The following is an 18,402-nucleotide window of genomic DNA, read 5'->3' on the forward strand; positions in this document are numbered from 1 at the left end:
GACCAACCCGAGAGAGCCAATCCTTAATCTCTCTCTGCGGTGTAAATTATTCCAATAATCTCAAAGAGTAAGTAAGAAGTAAATCAAAATTTACAAACAAAATGGCCTTTATTTTAGAAGCCTGATTCATGATTTACACATGTACAGCCATGTGAAAAAATTAGGGCACCCCATGAAATATTCAGTTCTTTCTTAAGAATTGTTCATATATCGATGTCAAAACGTGTTTTTATTTATCTCTGGAAAAGAAAGTGATGTAATTGCAGGCAAACAACAAAAAGTTTCCTTGATTTACTCATGAAACAAAAAATATCCAGGATTCTGTAAACTTGCAAGAGGGCCTTGTGAGATTGGAAGACTGGGTGTCAAAATGGTAGCTGGCAGATGACATTTAATGTGAGCAAGTGCAAAGATATATTAAAAGGAAGAAGCCAGGAAGAGAATCGGTTGGCCGCTAGATGACCAAGGGATAAAAGGGGCTCTCAGGGAAGACAAGGCCATAGTAGGGAGATTAAGGGCCTCTTCTATCAAACTGCGCTAGCAGTATGTAGTGCGGTGAGCCGTGCTGAATGGCCTGCACTGCTCCCGACACTCACAGAGTTCCTATTGCTAGCGCAATTTGATGGAAGAGGTCCTAAATGAATTCTGTGTGAATTTGATTAACCACACTTAACTACACGAACAGCAAAACAGCGTACAAAAATGTATCAAACAAGTTTGTAAAAGGGTATATATTATGAGACCTCACCAATTACAGTGGTACCTTAGTTTACGAGTGCACCGGTTTGCGAGTGTTTTGCAAGACGAGCAAAACATTTGCAAAATCGGCGCCTCGGAAACTAAGCGTGGCTCGATTTATGAGCGCCACCCCCCGCCCCGCGATCTGGCACCCCCCCCGATCCGGCACCCCCCGCCGCTTCTTACAGTGCACTACATTTGGGCACCGGCATGTCCTGTGCTTGGTGCTGGTGCCCGAAGATCGACCTCCTCGTCTGCTGGGCCCTGAGCATCTGCGCATGCTCAAGGCCTGCGAGTTCACGTTCAGAACTCAGCAGAAGAGAAGGCTGATCTTCATGCACCGGCATCAAGCACAGGACATGCCGGTGCCCAGATGACTGTAAGAAGCGGTGGAGGGGGTGCCCAATCGCGGCAGGGAGGTGCCAGATCGCGGCGGGGGGTGCCCAATCACGGCGGAGGGTGCCGGATCGTGGCGGGGGGAGGGGTTCCAAATCACGGGGGGGGGGGGGGGGTGCCAGATCGCAGGGGGGGGCTTTCGGGGGGAGCAATGCCGGTTCTCGTGGGGGGGAACGTATCAAAGCGAGTTTCCATTATTTCCTATGGGGAAACTCACTTTGATAAACGAGCATTTTGGATTACGTGCATGCTCCTGGAAGGGATTATGCTCGTAATCCAAGGTACCACTGTACATTGAATTTATTGATCTTAGGCACATAACTACAATGACTTATTTTTCCAACGTTCGGCTTTCCTCTTCTTCAACATTTGTTCCTTTGAGGGCCTGTAGAGCTGTTCACTGAAAAGGTTTGAACTAAATCCTGCACTTTATACAAAAAAAAGTGCATAGAATTATGCAAAAAACGTGGAGAGAGAACTGTATCTCTCTTAAGGACCCCTTTTACAAAGCCACAATAGCAATGCTGCTGTAGTAAATGCACTAAAACCAATTCATTTTTTATGGGATTTGGTGCATTTATCATGGCAGCATCGCTACAGTGGCTTTGTAAAAGGAGCCCTAAGAGTACCTGTTTTCTTATCCAATATGAGTTTACAATATAAATTAGAGGCATTTGAGAATTTATTCAAAAAACAAATTTGTGTTTTGTTTTAAACTTCCCTGCGACTCATTTAACCCCAGAAATCGTATTCAGGAAATATCTTAATGGCAGTCTTGGCTAATCTCAATACTGATATACCATAATACTGAAATGCTTATTATTTATCAAAAAATGTTGTTTTGGCAGATGAGTTTAGGAAAATACTTAGCGTTCTAGAATGTAACTCATCTTGAGCTACTAATGAAAAGGTGTGAACTAGATCTACATGCAAATAAATAAATATACACTACACCAGTGGTTCTTAATCCTGTCCTGGAGGACCACCAGCCAGCCCTAATGAATATGCATGGAACAGATGTGCATGCCTTTCACCTCCATTATATGCAAATCTCTCTCATGCATATTCATTATGGTTATCCCAAAAAGCCGACAGGCTGGTGGTCCCCCAGGATAGGGTTGGGAAACAGTGCACTACACTATATCATCATAATGTATATGCAATCAAAAAGACTCATGCTTTTACCTCTTCATAATAGTTGATATTTATCTCAGCCATATTAGTAAATGCTGATTTTAAATCACTTTGCATATTCTGTTTCCATCTGTCCCAGTCAGATTTCAGAGCATTATTAGCACATTCTACTTTATCTTCAAGCATTCCGATCTCTTCTTGAAACTGAAAATATATATAAATAAAACATAATACAATAAGACCACTAGTTTATATAATTATGTAACAAACTGCAGTACCTGTTCAAAACTTGGAAATATCTTATTTCTGTGTAAACCACTGTATTAAGACCATCTTCCTATGGTGGAAAAAATATTTTATATATCCAGTATTTTACCCTGAAAATACAAATGTGATATTTACAATAAAAAAAAGTATCACACTCTCTTCCATTTAGATTACAAATTCCATACAGCAGAGGCTGCCTCAATAATAGTAGTAAGGTTATAAATGTATAAAGAACAAAAAATGCATCTCAAACCCATGATTATGTGAGAGATGGAAAACAAACAGCCATAAGATGGCACTGAAATTATATATATATTTTTTGAATCCCATAAATTTGCATTTCATACTATCTCAGCAACATCAACTGCTTTGTAAAATACATAGAGGTAGACTGCTCTAGAGCAGGGGCATCCAACCTCCGACCTCACTAGATTGGGTTTTTGAGGTTTCCCAAATGAATATGCATGAGATCCATTTGCGTACAATGGAAGCAGTGCATGCAAATTCAATGGGGAAAATCCCAAAAGCCTGACTAGATTGCGGCCCTCAAGGCCCAACATTGGACAAACCTGCTCTAGAATATCATAGGCAGTGCCGTACAGATAACTGGGTTAAATTCACAAATCAGAACTCAGGTTCCTGGGCTGACCAGATCTGGGAAGCTTCACTGATCACTAACTGTGCCACCGAAAGATTGATATTCAAGTCCTAGCATCTAACTTGAAGAGTTAGTACCTATACTTTTTGATTTTAAAAATTTGCCATTTAGGAAGGCCTAAATTTAGGTGCTATAAATCAGTCTCTCAAAACTTTTTTTTAGCTCTGGTACACTATATGGAGCAAATGTTTTTTACGGCACATTATAACTGAAATTATAAAAGGGCAAAATCAACAAAAAATTAAACTCCCCTTTAACGAAGCCATGTTAGGCTTTTTTTTCGTCAGCCATGGCAGTATTAGCTCTGACGTTCATAGAAATTCTGTGAGCTTCGGAGCTAATATTGCCGTGGCTTTGTAAAAGGAAGGGTAAATTTAAGAGTTATTTATTTCAAGTTTTTAATGCTATGTATGGGTAATTGTAACAATGAGTCAAAATGTTGTGTGATTGTGGCACCGAGGTACCCCCCCCCCCTCTTCAAACCCAGCATGCACCCAAAAAGAGGGAGAAAAAGCCTCCGACTAATATAGCAGTATAGAACCAAAAGGTACAAACCAAAACTTCTTTAAATACTTTCACTGGCAAAAAACTCCCTCACAGAACAGCTCAGGTTTAGAAAAGGGCAAAGTCATCCGGAGGCACGTTCAAAGACTTAGCTGACAAAAGATGACTTGAGCTCCAACGCTATCATGTCTTCTCCAATCTTCCCAACAAGCGACCTTGTTTCACCACTGTTTGGCTCAAAATGGGAACAAACAATGCAGCCTTGAAAAGTGCTGCCACATATAATAGCGTCCTCGTATAATTTAACATAATTGTAACAATGGCAAAACTAAAGTAGATAGGATTGCTAATCAATCATAGTAAAAAACAACCTCAACATTGAAGTCCTAACCAAGCACTCCACCCCTCATCTAGAACTGCTAGCTTGCCAACTTTCTGACAACTCACTCACAGGAAAGCTGAACTGTCTTCTTTGCTACATTACACCAGGTAAATGGAATACCTCAAAACAAGAACTCGAAGAATTCATCTTCCAGAACTCTCTCTCCTCCACACATAACTTGATCCTTGGAGACATAAATCTCCACTTAGAAGATCACTCCTCCAAACAAGTAGCGGATATACTCTTATACCTCAACTCCCTATCCTACCAGATTCTCAACCCAGAACCCACACACGAAAAAGGACATCAACTTGATATAGCAGCTTACACGTCTCCAAACCAAAACACACAAAATATCCACATCTCAAACGGTTCCTGGCATCCGACCCTCTGGTCAGACCATTACAAATATACATTCACTATCAACTGGGCTCAAAACAACAACAAACCCACCCCAAAAAAAACACACATCAAGATCAGACAGAAAATCGAACCTACCACATTCTGGGACACAGTGGACCCCGAATTAGACTCCAACAACCCTAATGACTTCATAAACAGTTGGCGTACCCTCAGTGAATCTACACTAAACGAACTAGCTCCAATAAAAAACAAAATTAAAATAGACAGACCATCTAACAAATGGTTTGACGACGAACTCTTACACCTAAAAAGGAATTGCAGACAATTAGAAAGGACATGGAGAAAACAGAAACAAGATCACACCAAAGCTGAATGGAAAATCCAAATCAAACAATACAAAACCAAACTAAAGGAAAAACGAAAAAACTACTACTCCAAACTCATCGGCATCGAAAAACCAGACACAAGAAGACTTTTTAACCTCGTAAGAAATCTCACTGATACCAAACCACTCCTCGCCACCCAAGGAAACCAAACTCCAACAGCTACCCAATTAGCGGACTACTTCAAACACAAAATCATCACAATCAGAACCACATTCAACAACTCACGAAACAATATAGAAGAGATACTAATTAATCCCACAATAGATGAAGCAATCTCAGCAGATAGGATCTGGACAAACTTCCCAACGATACAATGGTCAGATCTGGACAGGCTTTACAAAAAATACAGCAAATCCTCATGTGGCTTGAACAACTGTCCCCCATACCTACTAGCTACAGCTTCCACTAAATTTAAAGCTAGCCTCACGCTATGGCTACAAACTACACTAAGGGAAGGTCATTTCCCACCGGAACTAGGCGAAATCATAATTACTCCCATCCTGAAAGATCCCAAAGGTCCTATAGACAATCCTACAAACTATAGACCAATCGCCTCTATCCCACTATACATCAAACTAACAGAAGGTCTTGTTGCACATCATCCAACTTCCTTGAAGACCACCACATACTGCATCCATCACAATCTGGATTCAGAAGTAACCATAGCACAGAAACTCTACTGGTATCACTATTAGACATAGTCCGACAACACCTCAGCAAAGGAAACAAGCTGCTTCTCATCCAACTCGATCTTTCTGCTGCATTCGACCTAGTAGACCATCCCACACTACTCCAGATACTAGACGCAATAGGAATCTCAGGTAATGTTCACAACTGGTTCCAAGGTTTCCTTAAAACACGAACATACAGAGTCAAGTCAAAAGATAATCTATCCAACCCTTGGTCAAACCCATGTGGAGTACCACAAGGATCACCACTATCGCCCATACTATTCAACCTCTTCATAGCATCCCTTGGCACAACCGTAGACGCCCTAAACATAACATCATTCAGCTACGCGGATTATATAACTATCCTCCTCCCCTTTGACATTCAAGACCCCTTATCCACAGAACGCCTGAAAATAACAATGGAAACGGTAGAACAATGGATGTCTAACCATAAGTTGAAACTGAACTCGGATAAAACTAAATTCCTACTACTAGAGAAGGAAAAAAAACCATCCTTAACAGAATTGGAATTAAACACAATCAAGTACCCAATACAGAGCACACTCAAGATTCTGGGAATACAACTAGACAGAAACTGCACAATGCAGACACAAATCCACAAAATCATCCAAAATGCATTCTTCACCATGCGAAACCTAAGAAAAATAAGAAAATTCTTCAACAAAGATCAATACAAGATCTTAGTACAATCCCTTGTACTAAGTATTGTAGACTACTGCAACAGCCTTTACCTACCATGTCCAAACTACATGATAAAACAACTACAGACCGTTCAGAACACAGCCCTCAGACTCATCTACTCCCTCGGCAAATATGATCACATCACCAATGCATACCTAGACTCACACTGGCTACCGATAAAAGCAAGATCCCAATTCAAATTCTACTGTCTACTATATAAAGTAACCCATGGAACTGCACCCAGCTACCTAAATAACCGACTATACCGTAACCTCTCACCCAGAATAAAGAGAACTCAGAGCCTATTCATCTACCCCTCTCTCAATGGTACCCGACGCAAGAAACTATACAACAACCTTTTAGCGACACAGGCAGCGAAAATTGACCCTACCATCTCCAATCTACTGATCAAAACAACTGACATTAAAGCATTCCGAAAAGAAATCAAAACTCATCTTTTCAAAAAAACACTTCCCATCATTCTAACCTCACTATAGCACTAGAATATACTCTCATGAATACCACCACCACAGCAACACCAAGTCAATTCATCAAACCTTTTCCCCACTACATAGTCAGAAACCTATACAAGAAATCACTGTCTGTAACCAGAAAACTGCTTCCTTCAACATTGTATAACTCACTAATGTATCCCGAATGTATTATTATTCATCACAATAACCTATTATATACTTACTCTTTGTTTTGTAATTCTCTTGGAAATGTCCAGACTATCAATTGTAACCTGTTATATACATGCTTCTTTGTATTGTAACGCTCCTGGAAATATCCAGACTACTAATTTGTAATCCGCTTAGAATCGCAAGGCACAAGCGGAATAGAAATCACTAATGTAATGTAATGTGCAAATTAACTCAAAATGCGGCTTGAAAGTCGACAAGCAAAAATGCATTTCATCATCTACCATTTGTAGTTGTTCTCTTTTTATTGATTTAATGTGTCAGAGCTAAAAATCCAAGTTCACAAAGATAAGAAGATCCAAACGGTAGCAAAGCCTTGATTGCTTTGTTGCTCAAGTTAGGATAACTACTGCATAAAAAAATAAAAATGAAAAAAATTATTTGCCGTTGGTTTTCAAGGACCAATCACGTCGAAGAATGATGCTTGTCTGGGCAGTTGTATCCTTACACACACAGACACTCATAACATTGACAGATTCTTGTGTACATGATTTTGGCACGCAAACTTGGCAATGTCTTGCAAACTTTCTGGGGTCAGGTTCCTGAAGAAGGGCTCCTCCCGAAACCAGCGCGGTCGAATCTCTTCTCCTGGCGTGTTTTTTTGCGTTTATCAGTTTGTGAGATAGTTTCAGATAAGTATTGTGTTCATTTGATTTTTGCATGGTGATTTTTGATTTTGTTGTGTGAGTCGGGGGGTCTGGCTGGCAGGGTTTGTTTGGGGGTCGCTCAGGTTGTTTGTGTTGAGTTTAATTTACTCACTTTGATTGTTTGATTTAGTGCACTCAGGTCCCTTTAATTTCAGCACACTCAGGGTGCTCAATGATGGTGTGTGGGTGGAGGCTTACCGCCTTGACCCAGAAGTGAAGTGTCGGAGCTGTGCTCCTATCACTGAGGGTTCACACTGAGAGCACCCTATATTATATTCACCCCATTTTGGTTTGTTAGTTGCGAGCCAATTTTGGTGTCTTGAGCGTCCCCCACACAAACCTTGATGTGACTAGGTTGCCTTTTTGTGTTTTTACTACAGTAGGAATTTTGGCAAATTTGGAGTGTATTGTTGTTGTTGTGAACACACATAATATCTGCACCATTAAAAAAAAAAAAAAAAAAGAGTAAAAAACACCTCTCTGCAACCAATACTCTCCCAATATCGGCTCTCCCTTATGATCCAGCATCATGAACTAGCCCCCCTACCCCCGCACCAGCAAAAATGGCAGGAGGAATGCCTACCTCCTCCTGCCATGCCGAACTCCTCCTCCCCCAATAAAAAATTGGCAGGAGGGATGCCCACTCCCTCTTGCCATAGCGACTCCACCCCCCCCCCAGCAAATCAGCAAGAGGAATGCCCACTGAGCAAATTTGCAAAGCTGTGATGTAAATCCAATCCACGTGTTTATATAAAATTATGGTCCAGAAATCTCAGCAGGGTAGTAGCATTAAATTGTTGTCCTCATTTTTTCTTTTTTTTTCCAACAAACATAAACCCTTTTTGTATGACTTGTCTGCATGTAAGCAATATTGCTTTTCTGAAGACAGCAATTCACTGTTCATAAGAACCTTTATACCTTCCCTTTCTGGAGTTGGTATCCTTCAGTCACATGTAAATTAGAGCTATGGGGATTGAGAGTGGGGGAACTCTCATATGCATATAGAATAGTTGATTATTCTGCACTAGTTGTGGTTACACGATTCACTTATCATGGGTGAACTGGCTGTCTTCAAGCAAATATTTGTTATAGTTAAACACCTGCATTATAAGTCCTTGCATATTTTTTGTTTGGTATATATTAAGTTGGAAATAAAGTGTAAGCCTTTTGTTTTATGATCCATAATTAAATCAAATTTGGGGTAAGAAGGTAACAGAGGAAAAACAGTCCGGCATTTGGAGAATAATTTTTCATATTTGTGATGTATGAAAACTGGGTAGGGTTTTTTTCCCCCTTTCAAGTGACTAGCAAGATTCTTTACTACTTATTTATTATGGTAGGGTTTTATGATTTAAGTTAAGTTGAATCTAACCATTGTCAGCATTTGTTTATTAGGGTTTGTTAACTACCTTTATGAAGAGATTCACCCAGGATACTAATGTATCCTTCATATGGTGTGTGCAGTGTGGGAGAGGGAGCATGGATATAGCGATGAGGAGCCTCGATCTAGAACTATTACTCGACATGATTAATTTTTTAAACATATATATTTAATGTGGCATAAAAAGTAGCATAGGGCAGTTCCACTGCTGTGCTGGGAAGTTGGTGTGACCAGTCTAGTAAGACTGCTGGCTGCCAAACATCCTAATATCTTCTTTTTCTTTTGTTTTCCCTTAGATGCTTTTTTTTTGTTTGAAAATTGTCCTTAAACACGAACTGAGCACAAAAACATCTAAAGTAGGGTGATTTCCAAACCAAAAAAAGATTAATATTTTTCTGAGTTGAAAAATTACCATGTTTGGCACTGGAGTTTTGGACTAGAGAATGGCACGGTGAAAAAATTCATCACCGTTCCCGTCCCCTCGGATAACCGCAGGAAATAATCCCATGTCATTTTCTAGTGTCTATTTCAACCTCGGTCCTTCTACACCAGCATTCTTCAAAGCAAAGCTTGCGGGTCAATGGTTGTGCCCAATTATACTCTGATTATTTCCTCTCTCCTTAAAGAATGACATGAAGATGGTTTCCCGCGGTTATCAATGGGGACGGGGACGGTGATGAATTTTGTCACTGTGTCATTCTCTATTTTGGACGTTTTGATTTGGTTGTCATATTGAAAATACCCCTCCATGTTGCATAAACGAGGGGCAGTTTTTCAGTATGCAGGCTCACATTTAATCTCCCTGCCCAATAATCAAAATTATCTGGTAGTATTGGTCTTTTTATGCTTTGACTTGCCTTTCACATTACTACAACTACTAGCCATTCAATCGTGTCCGACCCTTGCATATTCTGTAGGCCAGGCCTTGGCCTGCTTCTCCATTTTCCACAGCTTCTTTCAATTGCTTGATGTTTATTCCCAAGTTATTCTTGATGGTATCCAGCCAACGGGCCTTTGGCTTCCCCTGCTTCTTTTTACCACTGACCGTTCTGAGTAGCACCTAGTTTTCTAATGAATTCACCTTCCTCACATGTCCAAAATAGGTCAGTTTCTGTCTGGTAATCTTGCCTTCCAGGGACAACTCTGGGTTTATATGATCAAGAACAGCTTTGTTGGTGATCCTAGCTGTTTATGAGATTCATAAAGTCTTCTTTAGCACCACAGCTCAAAGGCATCAGTTTTTCTTCTGCTTTCATGAGTGCCCATGTCTTGTAAGCCATATGTCATGATTGGGAACAGAACGGCAGTGATCAGTCTTTGACGGTGACCGAGACGTCCTTGCACTTCCATATTTGGTCCTTGCACACCATATTCACTATATTACCTTCAAGATTCTAATGCTTTAATTACAGTGATCACTATAAATAATTAGTATGTTAGCACTAGTAATGCAGTAACTTTTCTTTCTGCTTCAGAGATTTTTGGTATGACACTTTTTTCTACCTCTAGAGAAAGATTTTTGTTGTTCTTTACTGTGTTGCTCATATTTGGGGAGAGTGTGGCGCAGTGGTTTGAACTATAGCCCAGCACCCTGAGGTCGTGGGTTCAAACCTATGCTGCTCCTTGTAACCCTGGACAAGTCACTTAATGCCCAGGTACATTAGAAAGATTGTGAGCCTAACAGGACAGACAGGGAAAAATGCTTGCCTACCTGCATAAATTCTTGTAAACTGTTCTGAGCTCCCCTGTATATAAAACCGAATAAATTTAAAAAATTTTAAATATGGGAATCTAACAACACAACTTTGTTAGGACTGTTATTCACAGCCTTCCAAGGCCGGCAAACAGTGAAGACTTCTAGCTTGGACCCTGATAGCATCTTCCATTAAGAGGAACATTTTTTTAGGTAGGTAAGCTTTGGGATTGAACAGGTTTGGAAATACTGCTCTAAGATAACTGTTTACCAACTTTGCAAAGTGAGGTGCTACAGTGTTTGTTCAACCTTCTTGGCAGAATAGCCCAAACTCTTTCAAGTTGGCTGGGGATCATATGTGGAATACAGTCTAAGGGCTCCTTTTACTAAGCTAGCAGTTTTAGTGCGTGCTACAATGCAGCACGCACTAGATGCTAACACCTCCATAGAGCTGGCGTTAAGTTTTTCCGTGTAGCGCGGCAGTTAGCGTGGGCTAAAAACGCTACCGCAGCTTAGTAAAAGGAGCCCTAAGTCTTGCCATTGATTTTCTACTGGATTTAGGTTTGATTGTGACAGATATTCACTTTCTTCCAGCTGAGCCATTCTAGTGCTTTTTATTTTGCTTTGTACTTAGATCATTATCCTACTGAGGTGTGGATCGTCTTCCCAATCCCAGGTCTAAAACAGACTGACATAGGTTTTCCTCCAAGCTCTACTTGGAGTTTGTATCTACCTTTCTCCCTCAATCTTCCCTAATTTGCCAATATAGACAATGCCTTTCGACGTAGGAAAGAACAATTTAAACGGGGAAAATGCTTAAGAGAATCTGATTACCTGATGCTTAAGAGTACCTGATTACTATTCAATGAATTGTAAACTGCTTTGAGTGAATCTCTTAATGAAAAGGCAGTTCATAAATCTAAAATAATAAAGAAAGGCAGGCTACACTGAAAGGACCCAGAAGAAGTTTATAGAACCTTGGGACAAATATATAAGAAGAGTTATTCCATATATATGGATGAAAGTAGATTTTTCAAAATGGTTATTATTTTGTTTCTGTGCCCCTAAGGATACACAATGCTAGACATTACAAAGTGCTATCCAGTAGCATGAGATATATTTCATACTGCCAACTCTACTATTTCATTCTTTCTAATTATGTGTTTTTTGGCCTTATAGCAATCTTTAAAAGGAGACACGAAGGTACTACAATGTTCTAGAAACTTGGAATAGACTCCCTGACTCTGTTAGACTGATAGGTCAGCTACAACAATTACGCAAAGTACTAAAAACTCTACTGTTTGCACAATATCTAAATGGCTTACCTACTGAACTAATGAATTGATAGCACTTTAACATTCTTTTTTTCATGATCTCATATTTATGTATTTTGGTCTTTAATTATTTGTTATCCAAGTCGAGCTCTGTTAGATGATCCAGTATATAAACCGAAATCTAGACTAGGGAACAGAAAAGGGATGGATATACATAAGGGAGAGGGTAGTGTTGTAGCATGCTATGATTGATTTTTGCTGGATTTAGCGATTATAAAAATATATTGCCTGAACTAAAGTGTGTTTCCTGACTTGGCCTCAGAGATTCTAGCTAGTACTGTTGTAAGCCTGAAACAAAGACGTTAAGTACGTGTTCAGTGGATAACAAAGGATGGCAGAGTGTAGCAGCAGTATCTCCTCAGATCTTTACTCTGCAAGATATGCACCATAAAAAAAGGTGCAGCAGTGTTAAACTGAACTCTATTCTTCAAGCTATGAACAGCAAACAGAGGCTGGAGTACAACAAGAGGACACAGGGTTTGGAGCAGAAATGTTAACTACCCTCAGTCTACATGAACAATACTTAGCAATCAGAGGTTGGGATAAGAAAGCCACTGGAAAATGACCCAATCAAAATTCAATCAAGGCTCTGCCCAGCTAGAAAGCAAACCAGATGACATCTAGCCAGAAAAGAAACAAGATTGACCTGAACTCCGAAGCTGTGATTGGACACAGTCCCTGACTTGGTGATTGAACCCGACTTCAAGCCCCTATAGTCCATAAAAAGGGGAGATTCACCTAAGCTCCTCCTCTTTGGATCACAACTGGACATTCTGCAACACACCTAGCAGGGATCTCTCTCCTCTACATCCAAGATGACACGTGTTCCAGCTAATCTGTAATTGAAGAACTCTTTTTCTAGTGAGGACATTATATACTCAGCAAGGACGTCACCTCCTGCAGCCATCCTTTGCAAACAGACCCCCTTGGCCTTTATCATAATGAGTTAGTTTTAATCCAGCTTAATCATTCTGCTTCTCTAACAATATTTTGTCTTGTGGCACATTTCCCTTGTTTAAAGATCCCTAAACTGTAACTTAACCTTATAAATTTGCTCTGTAAAAATAAAATTCCAGTTTTCCTTAAATGGTTAAAGTAACCGAATTCTGAAATGCTTTACCACTTACACTAAGACGTTTAGGTCCCTTTGCTTTATTTCAGAATGCTCTGAAAACCTTCTTGTTTGCTAAACATGTTGGAAACTAACTACTCTAGTCTACTTTTCCTTGTCAAATTTATGGATTATGCATTATATTACTGTTATCCGAGTTGAACTCCTTTTGGTGGATGACCCGGTCTATAAAATTAAGTTTTAGTTTAGTATCTGTTCTTACATATTACACAGAGTCAAGTTATAAGTAGGTATTGCATTCCCCCTAACATCTATTTATATTATTCCTCTGTGCTGATAGTGGGTGTGCTGACATGTCTGATCAGTGTAGGAAAGTGGTTAAAGTACTTTGCTGCTTTCCATTTCATTTGCTCATTCCACTGCCAGGTCTCAATCACTGTCTCTGTCTGGAATCAGGTGTATGATTTACCTTCACGGACTGCATGCAGATACACTCCATATTGCCATGACAAGAAATCTTGGTGTATATTCAGTTATTTGTTGCAAAGTTGCTGCACCATCCATTCTTTCAAAAAGAACTCTAGCCCTCAAATGGTTGCATATTTAAAACAAGGGAAAGTCTCTGCATGAGTGAAATGCATGACTAATCAAATTATAGTGCTCTCACAATTAGTTTATTATGGTTTGTTATATAGCAGGAATAGTTTATTATAACAAACCGTATAAAATTTAATTTAGGTCAAACTTTAGTGTTTTATAAACATGATTAAATATAGAGGACCATCACATTGCTGAGAATATCTCTTTTTCAGATAGCATTAAAGTATGTGCTCTAGAAGCAAAACAATATATTTTAGAGTCAGTTTAGAAGCTTCTTTGGGTAAACAGTAGTATTACCATTGATAGATTACATAGATTTGTAAATGAATTTCAGAGAATTGCTCTTTATGTAGAGATTAGAGAGTTGCACAGGAACAGAAATCCCATCCATCCCCACCTGACCCCGCGAGGAATCTCCTCCGTCCCTGCCCAACTCCGTGAGGAATCCCTTCCATCCCCACCCGTCCCAGTGAGGAATCTCCTCCGTCCCTGCCCAACCCCATGAGGAATCCACTCCATCCACACCCGTCTCCGCAAGGAATCTCCTCCGTCCCTGCCCAACCCCATGAAGAATCCCCTCCATCCCCACGAGGAATCTCCTCCATCCCCCCCGCCCCCTCCATAAAAGTTACCTGTCCCCATAAAAAGCAGCAATCACTTCTGACAGTTTAGATTTTTTATTTTTATTTTTTAAGTCTTAGGGCTCCTTTTACAAAGGTGCGCTAGCGTTTTTAGTGCACGCACCGGATTAGCGCGTGCTACCCAAAAAACTACCGCCTGCTCAAGAGGTGGTGAAAGCGGCTTGCACGCACAGCATTTTAGTGCACGTTAAGACCCTAACGTACCTTTGTAAAAGGAGCCCTTAGTTTATTTAAACCAATAATAAAATATAATATAAACAAATAACAGTGAACAGAAATAAGAGATGCATAAATCACCGGAAAGAATTAGAATCGACATTAGGTCATGTGACTGTAGGGTTGACCATGTCTTGTTAAAAGAAATAAGAGAGTTGGATTTTTTGGCAATATAAAGCTCATATCTGTAGAGCAAACAAATAATCTGGTTCCACCATCTGGCATAGGTAACTTGTGAGAGGTCCTTCCAAGATCCACAAATGATTTTTAATGCAGCAATAAGTAAAGAATCAAACAATACAGCATCAAAATCATTTAAAGCATAATTTAGAGAGGCACTTTTCAGGACAATGGTTGCATAAGAAAAATGTGCCAAAACTGAACTGGAAACCCCAAAACAAACTCAGCAAATTCTTCATTTTGTACTAAACACAATTGGTGGCATAACCATGAGAGGGGTTGGACCTCCCACTTTGAGCTTAGATCCCCTCAAAATGAACTTCTCCCTTGATGTAGCTGGTGGGACATTTTGTTTTTCCACCATCTTGGTCCCAGTTTCTGTTTTTGACTATCTTCTACTAATTCTCTTTCCAGGCCTCGGGAACTCCAGTTCCCCTGGTTCCATCCCCGTGGGAGTCCTGCGAGTCTTGGGGGGGGGAGGGGGAGATCCCTGTGTGAGTCCTGTAGATCGGGGGATGGGAATCCCTGCGGGGTTCCCAAAGGACCTGCGGGATTCTCGTAATCCCCGTTCCGACCTCTAGTGGAGATGCACACAATGCAGATTTTTCAAAAGGGTTTGGTGGGGGCATGGTTCAGATACGACTTATGTAGGACAAAAATCTCCAGTTATGTGTGTATATATATATATATATGTGTGTGTGTGGGTGGGAAGGATTCTATAAATTAAGCATGAAAATAGGCTACAAAATGAACACCAAGCACTGGGAGATCTCTGATGAAGACACTGGCACAACTGGTACATGTTGAGATCATATTTAAAGATAAGTGCTATTTCACAACGCTATTTTAAGTTTATACATTTTGAATTCATATCTTTATAGTGGAGGTTATTGGCCCACAATTAGATTTCTTCATTGGAGTGGCAATGTGTAAGTCTGTTTGTGCTTTAGGCCATTTAAGTTGTTCATCTGAAATCTTTTCTTCCACTGTGCACATGTACCTGCATACATGTCAATATTCTGAGGAATAGCACGTGCAATCATTAACTGTTAGTGCATACTTATAGAACTGCCCTGCAAATGTGCAGCACCTGTGATCCTGGGAGACTGTTATAATATTCCGGATATTAAATCAGTGACAGGTACAATACTGTTTCACTGCATGTGCTCTTCAGTTCAATTGTCTTGTTCATACAGTGTCTTAAGAGTGTACATAACTTATAGTTTTATTTCTTACAGAAGTATTGTTTGAAACTCACATGTAGAATATTACATGATGCAAGAATATGTTATTGCATACCAAGGTTGCACATTTACTTGGTATTGTAAAAAAAACCAACACTTTTTTTTTTTTACAGTAAATCTAAACTGTGTTGGTTACACTGTGATTTAGCAGCATCACTTGTACTAGCTGGCCTCACAACATTAAATTTAAGAAGCCACAAAGAAAGCCCGATTTAAAATGTGCAGCTCTGTGGATTAGGGCACTGGTCTTTGACCAGAGGGCTGCCGCGTGAGCGGACTGCTGGGCATGATGGACCACTGGTCTGACTCAGCAGCGGCAATTCTTATGTTCTTAACAGGAATACTTCTGCATACAGCGCTCATGGGAAGAAGGGATAAAAGTAACAGTGCAATGATATAAGAATGACATTCTAAGATTCTCAGCCCTGATAAGTATAACAAACAGTAGTGAAATCATTCACCCAGCTACTAATCACGTGCTTTACTGAACACGTTTTTTTTTTCTTCTTCAATGAATTGGATCTCTTTATCTGAAGAATTCAGTAGGTATTTTACAGTATTTTCAATCATTTTATTTCTCAGGTCCGTGTTCATGTTGCTACACATTCTTAATCTGATGTGTGCCTGGCCACTAAGATTGCATTCTTTACTATTAAAAGCTCACCGTTTTTGAGGCTGCTCCGGACTAGAGAATGACACGGGGACAAATTTTTCCCCGTCCCCGCAGGAACTCAATTTCCCCGTCCTGTCCCTCAATTTCCCCGTTTTATTGCCGTCAATGCGCCATTCCTGTAAGCTCTGCCTTTACCCATACAACGAGCAGGAACCCAGGATTTCAATGGGAGGGCACACTAGCACGGACAGGACCAGATTGAGATCCCAGGCCGGAACCGAAGGCCGCACTGGAGGCCGAAGCAATTGAGCCACCCTCAAAAAGCAAACCATGTCCGGAAAAGAAGTTAAACGCTTACCCTGCAGCAAACCGTGAACACAGGCAAAGCTACAAGTTGAACCTGAAGAGAAGACCAGGCCAGGCCAGACACTGATCTTCGTAATTTGTTTTTGCTATCATTACTTGTAAAATTTTTAGGAAATTAATTGTTACAATGATTATTTTGTAGGTCACTAACACAAGCTGATTATTAAGTGATTAAAACTTCTCCCAAGTACAATCTCTTGGTTTTGTGAACCACATTGATCCGAGAGGTTTTGCGGACTAGAAATGAAATGAAATGTAATGGATTCCCATCTCATGTAATTTTCTACAGGATATTCCTGATGTATTTCCTTTTGGAAAATACTGTATTTTTTACTCCATAAGACGCACTTTTTCCACCCCAAAAAAGGGAGTGGAAATAAGGGTGCGTCTTATGGAGCGAATACCCAACCCTCCCACACACAGCTTTCTTTGTCACCCTTCCTCGCTAGACACGGCTGCCTGCCTGGTCCCAGCAAGCAGTGATGGCTGACGTGGCTTGAGTCCTCTTCTTTTCCCTTGCAGCGGAGCAGTGCACAGGGCTGCCTGCCTGGTCCCGCGCCATTTCCTGCGAGCAATTATATATTTATTTATTTCTATCCTTCATTTATGTTAAACATAGTATGTTTATACTACTAGTGCTCTTTGTTTTCATTTGTCACCATCAATGGGTGCTTTTGATCTTGTTCCCTCTTGTACTAACCTCATAAACAAAGTCTTACTATCGGGCCTGTTCTCCACCGAAATGGGACACATTGCCTTATCCCCTCTTCTGAAAAAAACCCGATCTTGACCCTTCCTCACCATCGAACTATCGCCCCATAGCAAACATCCCTCTTTTAACAAAACTTCTTGAGACCATAGTCGCCACTCAGCTCTCCTCTTACCTAGAGAGATTCTCCATTCTCCAACACTACCAATACGGATTTAGGCCCAATTTCAACACCGAGTCCCTCCTAGTTTCCCTAATCTCAAAGGTGCAACAACTACACGCCCGAAACAAATTTGCTGTTCTCCTACAGTTTGATCTCTCCGCTGCTTTCGACATCGTGCATCACGACATACTAATCTACCAACTTTCCGAGATTGGAATAGACTCTTCTGTCCTAAAGTGGTTCTCAAACTTCCTTCGCGATCGTCCTACATTGTCAACACAAGCGGCTCCAAATCCGCTTCGTGGACACCATCCTGTGGTGTTCCACAGGGCTCTCCCCTATCCCCTATTCTCTTCAACATGTATATGACCTCCCTGAAGCTCCTTAAACTATCCCCCCTTGAAACAATTTACACATATGCAGACGATATCCTCATCCTCCTCGAAACAGATCCAAACTTTACAAACCTCCAAGAGAACATCACATCATGCATAATGAGACTTAACGCCTGGTCCCTCTCAGTACAGATGAAATTAAATGAATCAAAAACAAAATTACTCTGGCTCGGCCCAAAATTAGCTCACCTGCCCGCCCTCTTCACCCTACCCACAGGCCCTGCTCTACACCTTGAGTTCTCAAGC

The 18,402-nt window shown here is 40.5% G+C and overlaps 1 protein-coding gene across 4 annotated transcripts in view; it reads right to left on the reverse strand.

Annotated features, from left to right (window-relative positions):
* The window catches only part of SNX7 (sorting nexin 7), a 128,871-nt gene that overhangs the window by 18,353 nt on the left and 92,116 nt on the right, over positions 1-18,402 (reverse strand). For all 4 annotated transcript variants that reach the window (XM_033916880.1, XM_033916881.1, XM_033916882.1 and 1 more), the window contains one exon: positions 2,320-2,472. In XM_033916880.1, the coding sequence (XP_033772771.1) occupies positions 2,320-2,472 (153 nt within the window). The remainder of the gene's footprint in view (positions 1-2,319; positions 2,473-18,402) is intronic.

The sequence above is a fragment of the Geotrypetes seraphini genome, chromosome 12 (assembly GCF_902459505.1).
Source record: "Geotrypetes seraphini chromosome 12, aGeoSer1.1, whole genome shotgun sequence".
Classification (NCBI taxonomy): domain Eukaryota; kingdom Metazoa; phylum Chordata; class Amphibia; order Gymnophiona; family Dermophiidae; genus Geotrypetes; species Geotrypetes seraphini.